Genomic DNA, 19,200 nt, shown 5'->3' with positions numbered 1-19,200 from the left:
GCCCTATCCCTGAATGCAAAGTGGATGCTCCACCACCGGTCACACTTCATTTTTTGTCAGAGCAAATATAAATACTTGTTGGGCTGGAAACAGGAAGGAGGTGGGGCTGTTGACTGTAATGCCTTGATAATCCCTTTGCTAAAGAGGTGTTGCGGGATATCCTGCAGGAAAGGAGAAGAAACACAGGCAACGGAATGAGCAGGTAGAAAGCTGGGATGGCAATAAGTGCTACTGTGCACCAGTCTTTTTAGTTTCTTTTACTTTTTTCTAGTACAAAAGTAGTACAGTATATCAAGGAGAAAGGTTCCAGGCCAGTCTCCCCTTGCTGCACTGGTTTAAGGATAGGGTGGTGAAAGTTATTTAAGCAGAGGCTGAATGGTCATCTGTTGGGAATGCTGTAGATGCATCTTGTGTTGAGAAGAGGGTTGGAGTAGAGGACCTCTAAGGTCACTTTCCAAATCAACGAGCCTAAGCTGGCACATCTAAAAATGTGATTCCCCCCACTTCTTAGCCTGAAGTGACACGAGACTATTCTACCACCTCAGCAGCACAGCCGATCATGCCCACCTCATTCTGGCAGCCATGCACACAGCACTGATCCACTGATTGCCAGGGAACTTAAGCCCTATCCCTCAGAGGCTCACCTCCACCTGCAGGGCATGGCATGCTGCCCCTGTCTGAAATCTATTATCTCTGGCTGTCCTACTAACTCCTGCTCATTAGCAATTGAAGTCAAATGGGCTGCTTTTTTGCAGGGTGTGTGTGTGTGTGTGTGTGTGAGAGAGAGAGAGAGAGAGAGAGAGATATCTCAGGTCACCATTCAAGGATGATTAATAGGCTACAGGAATTGTACATGATTAAACCAGTCTAGATTCAGGTTTTGTTATATAGCAGGGGTGGGAAGATTTGCCAGCCAGATGGCTGTCCTCCTCTCTAGGCAACTTTCTAGCGGCCATATGCAAGAGGTGGACAGGGCCAGAAGTAAAAGTGGTGAAGGTAACAGATGTTGATTTCCCCACACTTTCCTTGTTATCCTCCATATGGGTGAGCAAGATAGCCTGGTGTCTGTGAGAGCCCTCCCCTGCAGAGCACACTGATTGGCTGGGTATATAAGGGGCGAGAGCAGCACCTTGAACCTGGTGGCTAATTGGCAGACGGTGCTCCCAAACCACAGCTTCCACCATTCACAACTAGAACGGCCGATGGTCAGGGTTAATGGGCTCGTAGTTTAATAATGGCTAGATGTTTCCCAATCAGAGGAAGAGGGAGGTCCTGCTAGCATGTCTGCTGCCCTGTGACGTTTGTGGAGCAGCATTGCATGTGGGACATTTTCTTTCGTGGCCCCAATGGTGCAGAATGCCCTCCCATCCGAGGTGTGTCTGGCCTCACTGCTGTATCCATTTTCATGTCCTGCCAAGGCAGACCTTTCTGCTCAGGCTGAGGCAGTGGAGGGTGAGATCAGGCTATCCTTCAGTAGCTAACTGACAGCCAGTGCAATTCTTGCAGCTGCAGAGTAACATGGTGGAATGTGCAGGTCTCTGTCCTTAGCATTTACCATGGCCCCAGGTGTATCCCACACACTAAATCTCAAAATCTTGAGGCTGGAGGGAATGGCTAGGTGACCACCTGCGAGCACAAACTGGCCTGTTGTCATCCATGCTACAGAAACAGCAAAGGGGAAAATGAGGGGTGTGTTTGATATGTTGTCCATGCTCTGAGACCTCTAGGTTAGATTACTGCAATGCATTATACGTGGGGCTGCCTCTGATGATGATTTGGAAACTTCAGGTGGTGTAGAATTCAGCGGCCGGGCTACTCACCAGGGCAAGATGGTTTCAGCATATAAAGCCAATCCTGGCCCAACTGCAGTGGCTGCCAATTGGTTTCTGGGCCCAATTCAAAGTGCTGATTTTGACCTATAAAGCCTGAAATGGCTCAGGACTGCAAAACCGCAAGGCAAAACCCTCCCCAAATGAACTGATTCGGACCCTTCTTAGTATGCTCCCTCTATGCAAGGACTGAAGGGTAACAACACAAGAATGGACCTTCTCTGTGGTGGTTCCCCATCTGTGGAACGTTCTCCCCTGGGACGCTTGCCTGGCCCCTTCTTTACATATCTTTAGGCACCAGGCGAAAACATTCTTCCTCTCTCTCCCTGGCCTTTGGCTAATTAAACAACCTATGGCCTTTCAAATCTTGTGGGGGGGCAGCATATTGTTTTCTTTGCTATTATGTTATTTATTTTTGTTGTTTTTATACTGCAAACCACCCTGTGATCCTTAGATGAAGGGCGGTATAGAAATTGAATCAATCAATCAGCCAATAGAGCCCCTGGAACTGCTTTAAAATTCTCTGTCCTAGGACATTATTTTTTAAAAAAGATTGCAAACAACCTGCAATCTTGCGACAAGTAGCTCATTGCAAATGAGGGCAGAACACCACACCATGTCCTGGTTTGCACGTCACACTAAGCCAATTAGTGTCTCAGCACAAACACACGAGTGTGTGGACTCTCAGAAAGGAGATTGCATCTGCTTTCCTCCTCCCAGTCACTCTGCTGACAAAAGATAAGATTCAGTTTAGCACGTCATCGGAGCCAAGGATTGTGCTTTAGCTCTTCCAGACAGACCACAAGCTGCAAAGCATATGACAAACCTTGGTTATGGGTCGTGGTTAGTCTGGGGAAATCTAAACCATGAACCCAGGTTTTGATGATGACATAGCAAAGTCACTGCTTAGCTCAGCCAGAGCAGCAAAGTGTCCGCTCTCTCCTCTCAGAGCCTGCGTTGCCTGTGCATTTGCACTGAGTCATAATTTTGACATGCCAATGAGACCATTGCCACCTTAGATATAAAAAAATCGAGACGCCATCAGTACCCTGGGATCCACTAATGCTCCAGCCTTGATGAGGTATTTCACAGTCTCCAGGTGGTTATTCTCTGCTGCTTCCATAAGGGGGGTCCTCTGGTCCTGAGAGCAGGTGTCTATATTAGCGCCAGCCTGTGCCAAGACAGATACACATGGTAACAGTTACTGCAGAGAGTCACACAGCTGGGCTCATGGCCGATTAACAACTTATCCTGTGTCACTAAGAAATATGCAGCTTCCTGTTCCCCTGAGCCTGTGGCTTGGGCCACTGCGACCCGAAAGCAGAGATGTTCATCAACGCAAAATGGAGCAAGTCACATTGTCATTCATCTAGTGCACTGGGGAGGCTAACCTGTGGCCTTCCCTATTTGCTATTTGTGGGATTCTCTGCCTCGGGAGACTCGCCTGGAGCCTTCGTTACCTATTATCAGGCACCAGGCAAAAACATTCCTCTTTACCTTGGGCTGATTAAGCAATATTTGACTTTTTCTATGTATCAGGGAGTGGGTGTGTTTGTTGCTGTTATGTTATGCTTTTTGTGTTTTTATACTGCACTATAATATTTGGGTGAAGGGTGTTGTATAAAACAAATAAACACACACACACACACACACACACACACACACACACACGGCCTTATGGCCGGATGAGGATTCGAATCTGGGTGTCTCAGGTCCTAGTCTGGCACTCTAACCTACACCACACAGGCTGAAAGGTTAATTAATTCTCTCTTTTAAAAGGGCAGCCAAAACACCCTGTGAAAACCTCAGAGGGGTCCTTAACATCCTATCAATTCACACTTAACTAAAGTCCCAGATCAGCATGACTCATCCCTAGCAGGATTTCGCAATAGGTTCCTTCTAAACTAGAACAGGCTCAGCATCTGTTTTAAGTGGAAGAATAGAAAACCTGAAACCACTGGTTGATTGGACAGGGACGGGGCTTCTGTGGTGGGAGTTGGCAGAGGGATGCACTGGCAGGAGCGGTGACAAGGAAACACACCCACCCCACCCCCAAAAAACCTAAAAAACTGGGATAAACCTGGATCAGCATGTGGCAAACGTCCATGTGTCCTGACTCCGCTGCTGCATGGAGAGGAGTTCTCTTGTTCTGGTGTTCCATCTTGAAGTTCGGATCGATCCCATCCACTACAAAACAAACACAGGCCCTCAGTGTAAAGTCAAGGGGAACGGAGTCATAGTAGGGCTGTTTCTGATGGGGCACCTGGAGCAAGATTGTATCTGGAGGTGATTATCAGGAAGCCTCCATAGGCAAACAGAATTGCCCCATTACACAGCTGGGATACCAAATAGTCTCATGACCTACAGGAGACGGCCCTGATGACAGCAAAGATTTTTTCTGGCTCGGGATTCTGCCACGGTTGTGAGGCAGCCTCCCACTAAAAGAACAGATCACACCCAGGATCATCACACTTCAGCTTATTAAGCAGAGATATGAATTACTCTTTTGGCCACAAACGCAAGTAAATCGACCAATCTACCTGGAAGCCTTCTACTGGCTATGTTTTATTTACTTGTTATTACATTTCTAGCCCACCTGTCCTCCAAGGAGCTCAAGGTGGCACAAAAACTTCTCCCCCTCCCTGTTTTATCTTCATAAGGACCCTGGGAAGTAGGTTAGAGAACTGGTCCAAGAAGTTTCATGGCTGAGTGGGGAGGTGAACCCTTATCTCCCGGGTACCAAGTCCAACATTCTAACCACTACACCACTATGCTTTCTATGGTTACCCATGCTGTCCAAATTTGATAAGCTATGGTTTGCAAGAAGACTAACCTGTACCTTGAAGCTGGCTAAACATCCTGGCTTCTTCCAACACTGTTAACTGTAGGTCTCCCAGTTCAGGTGAAATGCAAACAATCTATGCCTGGCCTACCTGAACCCCCCTTTTATTCTACACCCTGGTTGAGCCTTGCTCCACCGCAAGGCAGAACAATATATCCACTTATTTAGCCCTGATATAATTGCCCTGGCATAACTGAATACTTTGGGAGTGGGTACAACTGAGGTTTCTTTCTATGAGCCTTCTGGCGCAAATACTCCCTTCTAAAGTGCAGTCCCTCCCTCCTCCAAGGCTGAAGCATCAATCAAGGCTACATTCTCAGCAGGAGAAAAACTCGCCTCTGCCATGTGATGCGAGTTATCCATCAGTTAAGAAAAACATGGGGGAATCACTTACCCAGCATGAGAAGAACCTTTTGCAGCTCCCCTTGCCTGGCAGAGAAGTACAGCTGCTTTGAGTGAAACCGTAATTTCTTGGGTCTGTCAAAAGAAAACAGTTATTACTAGTATTACTGAAGAAGGGTTTTTAACATCTCCTCCCGCCCCCCCCCCCAGCTTTTTAAAAAATCCTCACAACAACTCTATGAGGTAGGGATGCTGAGGAGACAGTAAGTGACCCCAAGTAACCCAGTGAGCTCAGTGGTGGCCCAGTGGAGATTTGAACTCAGCTCCCCCATGTTATTGTCCACACCACACTGGCATGAATCCAATGTATAGGACTGGTGTATTGCCCTACTGACAGATGACCAGTCCCCCAGTTGGCTGAGGTCTACTTGCATGGTCACCTTTTTTTTCTGCTTCTTTTAACTCTTTGTTCATTATGCTCATTATCCTGTTTCTAAATAGACTGATCAGTTCCACACCCATGTAACATCAACAAGTCAACCAAGGCTATTTCTGTTTGCTTATTTCTTGTTAAAAGAGCAAATAACTCTCTGCTAGTTGTTATTTTTTTTTTTTTTAGCTAAGCTCAGTTACTGGGTTTCTTAATTGCCTGATAAATTAACAGAATTTGGTGACAAGAATTTAGGCAAGTATGGTCCTACATACAAAAGGCTGGTTATTATTATTTATTAACAACGCTGATTTATTAATCGCTTTCTAAACTATTGTCTCAAGGAGGTTTACACACATACACACACACACAATTAAAAACAGTTAAAAGCACACACAAAAATGCATTTAAAGACAAGACTAAAACACTAACGAGCAGGTGCTTCTGGCAAAGACCTGATTTATTCAGCTAGAAAGGCCTACTGGAACACAAATGTCTTCAGTTCCTTCTGGTAAGTGCAGGTAGCAGGCACCTGTCGTATCTGAACAGGAATGATTTGCCACAGAACCTCTATCCTCTCTCTCCCCCACCCCCGGATACCATAGTCTTATACTGAATGTAATCTTATTACATTCTGTTATATGGTTATATTATAATTTGTTATAATCATATTACATTCTGTTATATGGTTATAATTTGTTATAATCTGAATAAAAAAGAGAGAGATTGTGCGATCTTTTGTACTTCGTGAAAATCTTTAATAAAAATTATTTTTAAAAGAAAAAAGAAAAGAGCGGGAGAAGCCACACCAAAAGCCTTTGTCTGAGTTACTGCTGGATATGTCCTGGCTTCCAAGAAACTGACTGGGCCGACACCCAGGTAACATCCACAAAAACTACAAAGACAATTCCCATGGGCCGACAGCCAGACGATTCTTACTTTTCGGAATCTAGAGCGATCAAGGCGCTTTCCAAGGTTTCTTTCACTGGTCCCTGGGAGAGACAGGCTGGGGCAGGTTTGGGAAAGGCAGATGTCCCAGCCAAGTCAAATCCCTCAGCAGACGAAGTCTCAGACCGGACTTCTTCAGACAGCTGTGCTCCAGTCCCACTGTGACCAAAAAAGGAGGAAGGGTTAAGGGAGGGCAGTAGCATTTGCTTTGCATGATGTGGGTAGCCCACACGTGCCCACCTGACTGCTTCGGTTGGTGGAATGGGCACAGCTACAGGTGCCGCTTAACAACACCTGTTCCACATATGTAAGCCCTTGATTGCTTAGTATGGCAGCCCCTACACTTTGGAACTCCCTGTTGAGATCAAGCAGGTGCCTTCACTGTTCTCTTTCTGGCACCTGCTAAAAACATTCCTACTTATACAAGCCTACCCAGGTGGCTTAGAAAGCTCAGGTGATTTTATCTGTTTCAATACTTTAAACTTTGCATGTTCTAAAGCATGGTTGTGAGTTTTTCTTGGTTTTACTGTCTTGTCTTTTAAAAACCACTTTGAGATTTTTCAGAGCCAAGTGGTGTATAAATTTTATGAAATGAATGCATGAATGAATGCAAAAGGTCTCAGGGTCAATCCCAGGCAGCTCCACATGGGGCTGGGAAATACTCCCTGTCCAAAAACCCTAGAGCAGCAGTTCTCAATCTGTGGGTCCCCAGATGTTGTTGGACTCCAACTCCCATCATCCCTGAGCTCTGGCCTGGCTAGCTAGGGGTGATGGGAGTTGTAGTTCAACAACATCTGTGGACCCATAGGTTGAGAAAGGCTGCCCTAGAGAGCCTCTGCCAGTCAGTACACTATGTGCACCAATGGTTTGACTTAGAATAAAGCAGCTCCTTGTGTATTTTAAGGGAGCACAAAAGGCCGCCTTCCTGCATTGTGTGGAATGGACTTTCTGATAAGATGGTATCTGCAGAGGAATCTAACCTGAAGACAGCAGGAATCAATTTAGTAAATATAAGGGGCAAGACAAGCATCTGCTTTGCATTCAGAAGGTCCCTTGCTCAGTCCCTGGTTCCATCCCTAGAAACCAGGAAGGCTGCTGCCAGTCAGTGTGGGCAATCCTGAGCTGGATGGACCAGTGATGACTCAGTATGAGGATGCTTTCTCTGTTAAATGCACACTTCACAAACCATTAATAACATTCTCGCATTTTGCATCAAGCAAGGAAAAAGATGTAGGCTTTAAAGGCAAATAGTTTGCAAATACTCAGTAGCATCACACCATTATTTTGTAACCACTCCACCTAAAATCCTTCTCTCCATTTACTGTGTGGTCCATCTCTTTTTAGCAGAAAGGCAGAGAACACGGACAGTACAACCCTCACTGGATTGCTTCCCTTCAGGCTGCAGGTAGGAGAAGCAGCTTACCTAGATCCGTCCCTCACTATTAAAAAATAATAACTCTCACAGCAGAAAGCTAACATGTGAGGCAGAAGCACATAGGTCTTCTCCCTGTGACTTGCCAAGCTTGAGTTTATAATGTAGGGACAAAACATGCAACCCGCTTTCCTACAGGATTAAGTGTTGCATTCCAAGAGAGCCAAGTGCATAGCGCATCCTACGGGAGACTTAATGGCCAGAGAGAGGATGGCGTTTGAGGTCACAGCTTTGCAAGTGGATTCTGTGGACAGCTGCCAGCTGTTGCAGCCTTGGCTGTGAGCAGCAAGGCAAGGTATACCAAACAGGGTAGCACTTCACAAAGCAGACCTGGGGTGAGGAACCTTCTCCACCCCAAAAGGCCACATTCCTACCTGGGCAACCTTCCAGGGGCCATGTGCCAGAGGCAAAAATGGTCTGGGCAAAAAGTGCACATTGTTAGCTTCGCACAGTCGGCTTGCTTCTATGCATCCTCACCATAAAACACACACACACAAAAACCACTCCTCTCTGTCTCGCATTCGGACAGAGCCCACATTCCATCAAGGGAAGAAACACTCAAGGAAGGGTGTACAATAGGTCTGGTGAGGACGTGTGTTGTGCAGCAGGTACCAGGGAACATTCTGCCCTGGACCTGAGACCCCCCTACCCCTCTCATTCTTTAAAGAGTGAAAATGAATAGAAAGGAACAACAATGCTGAGCATGGCTGGGGAGGTGGGCAGTGGGCCCCAACACATGCTCAGCACTGCCACCCTCTGGACTCACCTTCCGGTTGTCGTGTCTGCCCTCCCCTCAGAAGTCCCAGGTTTCTTCAGCTCGTAGCTCAGCGGAAGCGTGGAGGTTGTGTCTGCCTTTGCTATAGTCACTTCTTTAGCCTTCGAGGCCTCTTCCCCACAGTGTGGGCAGTAGCTCGTGCCTTTGACCTGGGAGGCACAATCCCTGTGGAACCGGTGGGAGACGCTGCTTTCTGGCTGGCACTCCATGAAAGTGCCCTGGTTAAAGGAAAGGGACACAATGAAAAGAAGGAATCTCCGTGAGTTACTCATCTCCAAGTGGTGCTTCGCCTTTGGCTGAGGTTTTTCAACCTCTACCTGCTGGAGAGTATCGTCCTTTGATTGCAGTTTTCACAGAAGACCTTAAGAAGAGCCCTGCTGGATCAAACCAAAGGCTCACCTGGGTCCAGCATCCTGTTCTCTGCAAGCAAGACCCAAGTGCAACAGCACTCCTTACTTGGCCTCCCGAGCCATAGTGCCTGCAATAGTGGAGGTAGAATGTAAGAAGAGCCCAGCTGGGTCAGGCCAAAGACCCATCAAGTTCCGTTCCCACAGTGGCCAACAGGTCTACTTAGCACTGAGTTATTCCCTTCTGAAAGAGGGAGCTGCCTCGTAAGAGCAGGAATGGGGAACCTGGTACCCTCCAGGTGTCGCTGGACTCCAACACCCATGGGCCATAGTCAGCTTGACCAATAGTCAGGGATGGTGGGAGCCGGAGTCTCTTAACAATATACGGAGGGACACAAGTTTCCTATCCCTGCAACAGAGACAACTAGATGCCCTATTCCTTGTCATGAAGTGGTCAGTGCCGCAAATCAAAGCCTCTATCCTACACAAAAGTTTTGGTTTTCATCCAATGGCAAGTCCTACTCAGAGCTGATACACTGACATTTATTGGCGTGAGTAACACAGGCTCATTATTTTCGATGAATTGACATGTATCACTAGATGCCACCCTTTGATTTCAATAGGGCAGGAAATGTCCTCCAGGCATTGCTGGATTCCAGCGAACTCCAACCATCCCCAGCCAGCATGGCCAATTATCAGGGATGATGAGAATGGTTGGCCCACAGCTTCCTGCATCTCTTACGGCAATGATGAAAAATTCACCCTTAGCCAGAAAGAAATATTGTGTGGGCTGTAGGATTGCCAGACTGAAAGCTAGAAAAGAGTCATATGATACAACAGAGGCAGGGCTTCTAGTCAAATCTCCCTGTGGATGCAGGAAATCCAAAGATTTAGACCATCCCCAAACAGGTGACTTCTCATGCTCTGCTTGTAGTTCTACAGTGAGCTGAGGGACAGCCCTTCATCACTCAAAGGTCAAGGATAGGTAAGGTCTAGACTTCGAGATGCTACTGGACTCCCAGCCAGCATGGTCAATGGTCAGGGATGGTGAGAGCTGCAGTCCAGCAACAGGTTCTCCAAACCTGCATTAGTGTGTGCCCCTCCTGCCACCCCAACCCCACCACCACATTAAAGAGGGCATCCTGATCAAATTTGCAGATGACACCAAACTGGGAGGGGTGGCTAACACCCCAGAGGACAGGATCACACTTCAAAACGACCTTGACAGATTAGAGAACTGGGCCAAAACAAACAAGATGAATTTTAACAGGGAGAAATGTAAAGTATTGCACTTGGGCAAAAAAAATGAGAGGCACAAATACAAGATGGGTGACACCTGGCTTGAGAGCAGTACATGTGAAAAGGATCTAGGAGTCTTGGTTGACCACAAACTTGACATGAGCCAACAGTGTGACGCAGCAGCTAAAAAAGCCAATGCAATTCTGGGCTGCATCAATAGGAGTATAGCATCTAGATCAAGGGAAGTAATAGTGCCACTGTATTCTGCTCTGGTCAGACCTCACCTGAAGTACTGTGTCCAGTTCTGGGCACCACAGTTCAAGAAGGACACTGACAAACTGGAACGTGTCCAGAGGAGGACATCCAAAATGGTCAAAGGTCTGGAAACGATGCCTTATGAGGAACGGCTAAGGGAGCTAGGCATGTTTAGCCTGGAGAAGAGGAGGTTAAGGGGTGATATGATAGCCATGTTCAAATATATAAAAGGATGTCACATAGAGGAGGGAGAAAGGTTGTTTTCTGCTGCTCCAGAGAAGCGGACACGGAGCAATGGATCCAAACTACAAGAAAGAAGATTCCACCTAAACATTAGGAAGAACTTCCTGACAGTAAGAGCTGTTCAACAGTGGAATTTGCTGCCAAGGAGTGTGGTGGAGTCTCCTTCTTTGGAGGTCTTTAAGCAGAGGCTTGACAACCATATGTCAGGAGTGCTCTGATGGTGTTTCCTGCTTGGCAGGGGGTTGGACTCGATGGCCCTTGTGGTCTCTTCCAACTCTATGATTCTATGAATGCTGCAACCTCAGAGCGCAACGATCTCCTATAACTAGGGGAGGTTTTGAACCTGTGTTTTAAGAAAACTTGCTCATACATCATATGAAATCCTGGAAAGTCACTGCCAGATCAGAAGCAGCATGTAGTAACCTCCAGATGTTGCTAAACTACAACTCCCATCAGTCCCAGTCAGCACAGGCAATGCTCAGTGACAATCGGAGTTGTAGTCCAACAGTTTCTGGGATGCACCATAATGGCTATCCCTGCTGTGGGCAATACTGAGCTAGATTGACTCTTGGTTTGACTGAGTCCTACGTTCCTACAATAGAGTTTGCAAACCCATACTGCAGAGACGGGATGGGGAGCCTGTGACCCTCCACACACCATTGGACTTCAGCTCCCATCATGCCTGACCACTGGCCATGCTGGCTGGGGCTGGTGGAAGTGGTAATCCAGGAGAACCTGGAGGGTCACAGACTCCCCACAACTGCCACATAGCTTTTTACCTTGCTTGCATTTCAATAATTCTTTTTGTCCTCTTTAAAGAATGCAACAAAAGTGGGGAGCAAAGTAGAACGTGCCCTTTCCTACAAAGGCCACTGTTATTCTTCTCCTGCCAGCCCAGCACAAACACCCCTGGCCCACCCACCCTCCGGCCCAAAAGAGAAACTTACCGCAGTGCAAAAGAAGCCACAACCTGGGCAGCACTGATGCTTCACCATCCTCCCTCTGTGGTCCTCACAAAGTACCAAGAACTGGACTTTGTTAGAAGGGCGCATCAGCTCATATTTCAGCACCTGGCTTGTGCAACGGCTTAGCTGGAGGAGGAAAAGACGTCATTCTTGGAGAGTGCACCAGAGAGAGGGGGGGACAAACTCTTCTTCTCTGCTATGCTGTGCTGTGCATTGAGAGTTCACACACTGAACTGACTGAACTGAAAGCCCCCATTTCAAAGACATGCACACCAAGCAGCTTAATACTTCATATTAGCACGAGAAATGTTCTACTTTACTCTCTTTGGCACATGGCTGTAGGACGAGGATGAAACACAGTTCCAGAATCACCAAAGGCAAGCCACGTGGGAGCAACATCTTCCACTTCTTGCTCAGTCCTGTTTAAAGAAGAGGTGTGTTGCACCTAGACTTGCCCAAGCAGCACCCACAGGCACAAGTGTGTCTGCCAGTACCTCCTTATGGCACCTGCAAAAGGCTTCATCATTTATCTCCCCCATTTGCTCTTTCTATTCAGTTCCTGTTCGCATTGGCCCTGCCTTTCCTGAACTGAACATCCTGTTAAACACGCCCACATTTCACTGGGGGCCAAGTCTGGGCACACATCCTCCCTCCCATTCTAAACAAGGGAAAGGAGCAAAGAGCTTCTCTCTGTGAGTGAGTGCAGTGGTGACGGATGTAGCTGCCTTTTTCCTAATTGACGAGGGTGGATTTCGGGTGGGGTGGGGTGGGATGGCTTCCATCATGTCACCTCTTACTCGCCTTTAATCCATCTTTAATCTTTACTCGCCTTCCATCATGTCACCTCTTACTCGCCTTTAATCAAAATTAAAAAGTCCCTTTTCACTCCATTCCCTTGATCACTTTGGTTGCCCTTTCCTGAACATTTCCCAACTCCATTCTACCTCAACAATGGAAGTTGAGGCGATCAGGACTGTACACTGCACATCACTTCATTTCTCTACATTTGATGTCTGGCACCTGAACATGTGAGCTCAAATTCAAAACAGTCTGTTATAGCCTAATCGCTCATGCAAGTCATCACTTGATGTCAGGAACACAGGAAGCTTATGTAGACTCAAGACTATGCTGGCCAGTAACTGCTCTCCAGGGTTTCAGACAGGAATCTCTCATAGTCCTACCTGGGGGGGAGTTGTAACTTGCATTCCTAAGAATGTAACAATCCTTTATTCTTCGCTCCTCCTAAGTATACAAAAGCCATTAGAATCTGGACTTCATCCATCAGGGATTAGAACTGGAACTCCTTAAGGCTGTTAAGAAGAGAAAGAGCCATGTAGCCCAGTGTCCTGTTTTAACAATGGAAAACTGGATGCCTATAGGAAGCCCCCCAAAAGGACCTGAGCACAACAACACTCTCTACACTTGTGATCCCTAGCAATTGGCATTCAGAGGCACCCTCTCTCTAGCAGTAGAGGTAGAACACAGCCACCCTTCTTCCCAAACACGGATGCCAGCCTGACTCTTTGGCCCAGTTTATCAGTCCTGAGGAGATGCCATCCAAGCCGTAGTAGCAGGAGAAGAATCTGCCAGTTATCTCCTGACCACAGGCACTCATTAGATCTTGGCTCCCCCAGTGGTGGCTAATTGAGAAACTACGGGGTGGCGGCTGCTGGCATGCAGTCTGCAACAGCATCAGAGAACTTTACTGGGCTACAGAACAGCCAGTGGCAGCGGACTAAATGGAGAGAGCTCATCAGAGACAGCACTAGAAAGGGAAAGAGTGGGGAGGGCAGGTAGGAAACACATGCACAGGACATATGCAAGATCTGGGAGTTGGGGAGGCAATCCCTGTGCAAACCACAATTATTCCACCCGGAAGTTTGTGAAAAGTGTAAGATACTGATGTACTTCATGGATTGCACAATTCAGAAGAAACCAAGGCATCTGCATTCCACCTCAACTTAATTTGTTGTGCTTTGATTGTGCACCCATGCACAAAACATGGGAGGCATTATTATTATTTGGCAAAACAAAACAGCAAATTCCAGCAAAGAGGCATGTCTCATGCTCTTAAGAGTGAGCTAAAGCATTAGCTACCTCTGTGCAGGAGGTTTCTGTTCTCAACACGCTAGTAAGGTCAATGACTCGGGGGAGGTCAGTGGAAGACCAACGCTTTGTATGCAAAAGGTCCTGGGTTCAATCTGACATCTCCAGGTAGGCCTGGGAATGATTCCCTGCCTGAATCCTGGAAAGCCGCTGGTAATCAGTGTAGACCAGGCATAGGCAAACTCGGCACTCCAGATGTTTTTTGGGACTACAACTCCCATCATCCCTAGCTAACAGGACCAATGGTCAGGTATGATGGGAGTTGTAGTCCCAGAATATCTGGAGGGCAGAGTTTGCCTATGCCTGGGTGCAGACAATACTCAGCTAAATGGATCAATGATCTGATCAGATAAGGCATATTTCTCTGTCCCTGTGTAATACCTGCACTGCTGGAGGTGCCTCTGAATAGTTTACTGGGGACTGCAGACAGGGAGAGTGCTGTTGCACTCAGGTCTTGCTTGCAAGGCTTTCCATCTGGGACATCTGGTTGGCCAGAACAGGATGCTGGACTAGAAGGCACTTTGGCCAGCTCTGGCAGGGCTTATCTTCGGATATTATGGACTGCTTCCATCCCCAATAATAGTTACCTCTCTTCCACATCCTATGCCAAACCCCACTCACTGGAACCAGACTTCAGCGCCCTCTCTGCCTGGGATCCCACCCACCCTGGTCCTTGCAGATGAGCTGCACACTTCAGAACCTGAGCAAGGAAGAAGCCCCATGTATGGACTGTGTTCAAGTCTGTGTTTAGCAAGCACCAGTTATTTTGAGGAAGGGGAGGAGATTAGCATGTGCCTTTATAGGACATGCCAGCCAGGTCCCTTGCCAAGCAGAGATGACGCTCCAATGGAGAGTGCCAAGTGCCAACTACAATGATCAACAGAAAAAGAGAAGGGTGACGCCACCTCCTTGTCCACACTCTCGGTTGCCATGCACTGGTTATTGGCTAGTGTGGTGATCTCCCGGCTTTTGGGAGTTTCCATTCGACAGCTACAGAGAGGCGCTTCCTGAAGGCTGTCTGTTTCCATTGTTTCAGGGCCATTGGAAAGACCTGCAGGAAAAAGCAACACACACAAAGAGTTAGTAAACCACCCAGCTTTCCTGCAATCTACATAAGGAGACTGAGAAGGGAGGGAAACCACAGCACAGTGGTAACACAGGCTGTAAACAGTCACTAGCTGGCAACTTCATTTTTATATATATATTTTTGGTCAAAGCCAGGCTTCCTCAAACTCGGCCCTCCAGATGTTTTGGGACTACAATTCCCATCATCCCTGACCACTGGTCCTGCTAGCTAGGGATCAAGGGAGTTGTAGTCCCAAAACATCTGGAGGGCTGAGGTTGAGGAAGCCTGGTCAAGGCTGTGTAAGAATGTCTGACATTCTGAAGGCCCCATATAGACAAGACACCCCAAACACTTTGCGATTCTTCCAGCCTGCATCTTCACATAGGCAGTCCTTCCCAGACCTACAGGATGGAAAGGATATCTAAAACTAAGTGAAGGAAGAGGAGGGGACAGTGTAGTGCAAATGCACCAGGCAGAGACAATCTGGTGAACCAATTGTTGGTGAACCAGCACAGCACCAACCTTCTTGCCGTCTCTCCCTTGTGATAAGCAACAGTGGCCCACCTCTGGAGAGCCTAGCACAGCAGCTCTGACCTACACAGATGTATGGGTGTAAATAATCTGCCTCCCTCGGTGTGGATTCATACTCACTTCTTTTAGATTAGGTGTATAAGCTCCCCAAGGGGAAAAAAATCAAGTTTGGGTAGGACCCAAACAAATGGCATCATGCTACAGAAAGGGGATTGTGACTAAAGATCAGGAAGAACTGGATTCCCTCAGAAGGTGGTGGACTCTCCTTCCTTTGATTGAGGCTTTTAAGCAGAGATTGGATGGTCATCTGTCATGTATGCATTAGTTGATATTCTGGCACTGCAGGGGGCTGGACTAGACGACCCTTGGGATCCACTCCAATACCACAATTCTATGGTTCCACTTAAGTCTCTACAGTCTTCCAAACTCTAGCCTATTTCAATCAAAGTCAGGATACCTGAAGCAACCCAGGGGGGAAAGCTATTATCCTTCACTATTCACCACTGAACTGAATTTCCTGCAAGACGCAGTGATGGCCACCTGCTTCGACAGCTTAAAAGGGAAGCTGGAAAAACACATGAAGCATAAGGCTTGTCAAGGGCCTTGACAATCATGATACCTGCATACTACACTCATTATCATAGGCAGTATGCCCCTGCATACCAGTTGTTAAGGGAGCAAAAACCAGGTCCTGCTTGCTGGCTTTGAAGTTGCCTTATATTATGCAGTGGCCTTATAACAAGACAGAACCATTGGTGCATATAGCTCAGTCTATACTGATTGACAGCAGATCTCCAGGGTTTCAGACAACCAATGTTCCCAGTGCTGAGGATGCTGGGGATTCGACCTGGGCCTTCCTGCATGCAAAGCAGATGAGCTATGATTCACTGAGCTACAGCCTTCCCTGTAGGCAACACACCTACACTACAAAAATAGGCCTGGTGACTCAGTCTCATGCTCTGCAGAATGCCTAGAGCCATGCGGAGTTTCCAGTGCCAGCATGAGATAACTCAGGTCCTGCCTATGGGTTTCCCCGAGACATCAGGTTGGGCAGTGAGACAACAGGATGCTGGCCCTTTGGCCCGCTCCAGCAAGACAATTTCTGACATTCTTATACAGCCTTTCTTTTCCCTTTTATTTCATTTTGGGGGTTTTTCTAATCCGAACAATGCTCAAAACTAGATTTGTTTTTGAGGACTCTTTATGTTTGCAATTGGATGATACAGAGGCCATTAAAAAAATGAATTGTTAAACCGGTCCATCGTTTCCTGGATCAGGTTTTCAACAGCTGCCACTTGAAATCAATGTACTGGTCGCAGTGTTGGTGCAAGCAACCCTCTTGAAATCAATGTTATTTGTCTCATCAAGCTCCTCTCCAGAGGTAACAGCCGCAGGAAGAAGGAGGAGGGAGGAGAGGAGAGGGCAGATTTTTCTGAATCGCTTTTCTTAAGTATAAAAGCATTGTGAAGCATGCATCATTAAGTGTCTGCTCAGCCTATTGCAGCCTAACTGGGTGAACAGGTTACAAACAAGCACCATCATCAACAAAAGAACATGGGAAACATAAGGGTGAAGGTCCAAATGGAATTCTGCACCCATCCGTAAGTTCTTATGAACATAGGAAGCTGCCTTATAAACAAGTCAGACTCCCGGGTCCACCTCTTTACACTGACGGACAGCAGCTCTCCAGGATTTCAGACAGGGTTCTCTTCCTGCCCAACCTGGAGGTACTGGGGATTGAACTGGGAACCTTCTTGCATGGTCTGCACTATCATTGTACTTCTCCAAACAAACCCAGTAAGATTGACCTATTGTCCATCTTGTTTTTGTCTACACTGACTGACAGCAGCTCACCAGGAATTCAGATGGGCTGCTTCCTAGCCCTGCCAGGAACTGAATCCAGGACCTTTGGCATGCAAAACAGGTGCCTTTTTGTGGCCTTTTTGTGAGACACAAGCAAGTGCATTCCTATCTACTGGAGCTGTGAACTTGTAATTTGAGCCTGTTGACCCAGGTCCTGCCCTCTGGAACATAGGAAACTGCTTCCTGCAGAGCCAGCCCACTGGTCCAGAAGCAGGTGCTGCATCACAGAGCCACGGACCTTCTTAAATGCATAAGGTGGCACCCAGCCAATACTATGCGGGAATGGCACAGCTCCTGCCCAGATGAAAAGGCTGGATTGCCAGACTGCCTTGAGCAGTGGCTCAGTGACGCCCCAGCCAGACTGCCAGGAATCTCCCATCTGCTCTACAAAGCAGTCCTCTGGCATGCGTCAGCTGTGTGCCACCTTCTACTTCTCTGAAGGAGCCCTTCTGGAATTTTGTCACATGCCTCTTGCCTGAGAACAGGGAGCAGCACTGGAGGAAACTGGAAGGGGAGAACAACTCTTTTTCTTTTCTTGGCAAGGGGAAAATAAAAAGCAAAAAAACCGAAGACATGACCAAGGGGACAAAGCAACAGGGATTAGTCAAATTGTCTTAGATCACAACTGCACCCAGAAGTGTTCTAAAGCTGTAACGCTCCCCAGGATATTCCCATCAGCGTTATTTCCTGCAGTATCCACACAAATACACACACACACACTGCTGGGTCAAAGGTGATCTACTAGCTCTCCCTTGCTCTAGTCTCACTCTCCATTTGATCCATTGATATGCCTTTTTGGCCTCTTCTCATTCTCAATATTGGCAGCCACCAGGGGGCATCATCTTAATACAGAGAAATGAAATCCAAGGAAACAAAGAACCAAAATGGTACATGGCCATATTTAGAACGCTGACACTCACCTTCTGATTGCGAAGATAGAATTCCCTTCACTCGGAGATCCAAGGAATCCAGAGAGACTTCCATGTACTCCATGTTATTCTCCACCCCAGTTCCTTCTCCACTGTCTAAGGAAGACTTGTAGGCTTCCGAACCTGGGTTTAAAATATACACATATTTATATAGCAAAGAAAAGAACTATGCATGTATGTGTGTGTCTCTCTCCCTCTCTCTCTTAAAGGCCACATTCATCTCTAGCAGACTGTATGCAGGCTACAGGCTGATGGATCTCTAGCAAATACAGATGCTAATAGAATAATTAAAATGCAACAACTGGGCCAATTGATCTTTTCAGCCCTTCTTCCTACTCTCTCTGCCTGAAAAAGGCAGATTTCACCCCACCCTTGCACTGTTTTTTGGGAGAGGAAAAAAAAGGTGCCAGCTACCAGGAGGAGAGGTCCTCCCTTTCAGACACATCTGTCTGCTGCTGCACTGCATTAGCAGCAGAAACGTGGATGAGAAAGAGGAAGGGAGAAGGACCTGGGCTTGCCTTGACTCACCCTACACACCCTGATGCAAAAGGACTTTAGATCTCAGCTATGCTTAAAAAGAGACCCAATGGTGTAGAAAACAAGATGAAGGGGACAGGAGACATCTGGCTCAAGGCAAAAAAAAGAAAGAAAGGAGTGTTCAGAGCCAATTGTACAGCTTCTCAATGAGCAAAGCAGGGTTTGCTAATGAAAACGAATGTGAGAACCTCTTTTTCCTATTTGCTCCTTCCAAGAGACAAGTGCACACACACACTCCCCTCCTCACCCCAAAATATTTTGCCCTCCTCCCTCCAACAAAGCACAATGCCAGCCTAGTGAGTCAGGAGATCTAGAGCCAGACATTAACCCTGCAGGGTGTTTTTTTAAAGCCTCTTCTTTCTCCTAAAATTGTGTCATTGTCCAAGAGCCAGTATGAGGAGGGAATAAATGCTCTGAGCTACTTGAGGGTCACCGATCAGATACTGAACGACCAAAGCGGTTTTTACCAAGCATTGGTGAAAGGATGAGAGACAGACTGGGGAGGGCCTGCAGAACTTTTC

General features: G+C 47.1%; 2 protein-coding genes across 15 annotated transcripts in view; one reads left to right on the top strand and one right to left on the bottom strand.

Annotated features, from left to right (window-relative positions):
- Window positions 1-19,200, top strand: part of SLC31A2 (solute carrier family 31 member 2) — an 833,895-nt gene that overhangs the window by 691,353 nt on the left and 123,342 nt on the right. The window lies entirely within an intron of this gene.
- Window positions 1-19,200, bottom strand: part of EHMT1 (euchromatic histone lysine methyltransferase 1) — a 143,311-nt gene that overhangs the window by 28,000 nt on the left and 96,111 nt on the right. For all 13 annotated transcript variants that reach the window (XM_081847448.1, XM_081847452.1, XM_081847457.1 and 10 more), the window contains 8 exons: window positions 18,134-18,265; window positions 14,659-14,804; window positions 11,630-11,773; window positions 8,590-8,816; window positions 6,383-6,550; window positions 5,066-5,148; window positions 3,910-4,016; window positions 2,878-3,000 (listed from right to left, as the gene is read on the bottom strand). In XM_081847448.1, coding sequence (XP_081703574.1) covers window positions 2,878-3,000; window positions 3,910-4,016; window positions 5,066-5,148; window positions 6,383-6,550; window positions 8,590-8,816; window positions 11,630-11,773; window positions 14,659-14,804; window positions 18,134-18,265 — 1,130 coding nt within the window. The remainder of the gene's footprint in view (window positions 1-2,877; window positions 3,001-3,909; window positions 4,017-5,065; window positions 5,149-6,382; window positions 6,551-8,589; window positions 8,817-11,629; window positions 11,774-14,658; window positions 14,805-18,133; window positions 18,266-19,200) is intronic.

Source organism: Podarcis erhardii, assembly GCF_964252035.2.
Source record: "Podarcis erhardii genome assembly, chromosome: Z".
Taxonomy (NCBI): domain Eukaryota; kingdom Metazoa; phylum Chordata; class Lepidosauria; order Squamata; family Lacertidae; genus Podarcis; species Podarcis erhardii.
The sequence above is the reverse complement of the archived record's forward strand: the minus strand, read 5'-3'. Positions and strand labels throughout refer to the sequence as shown.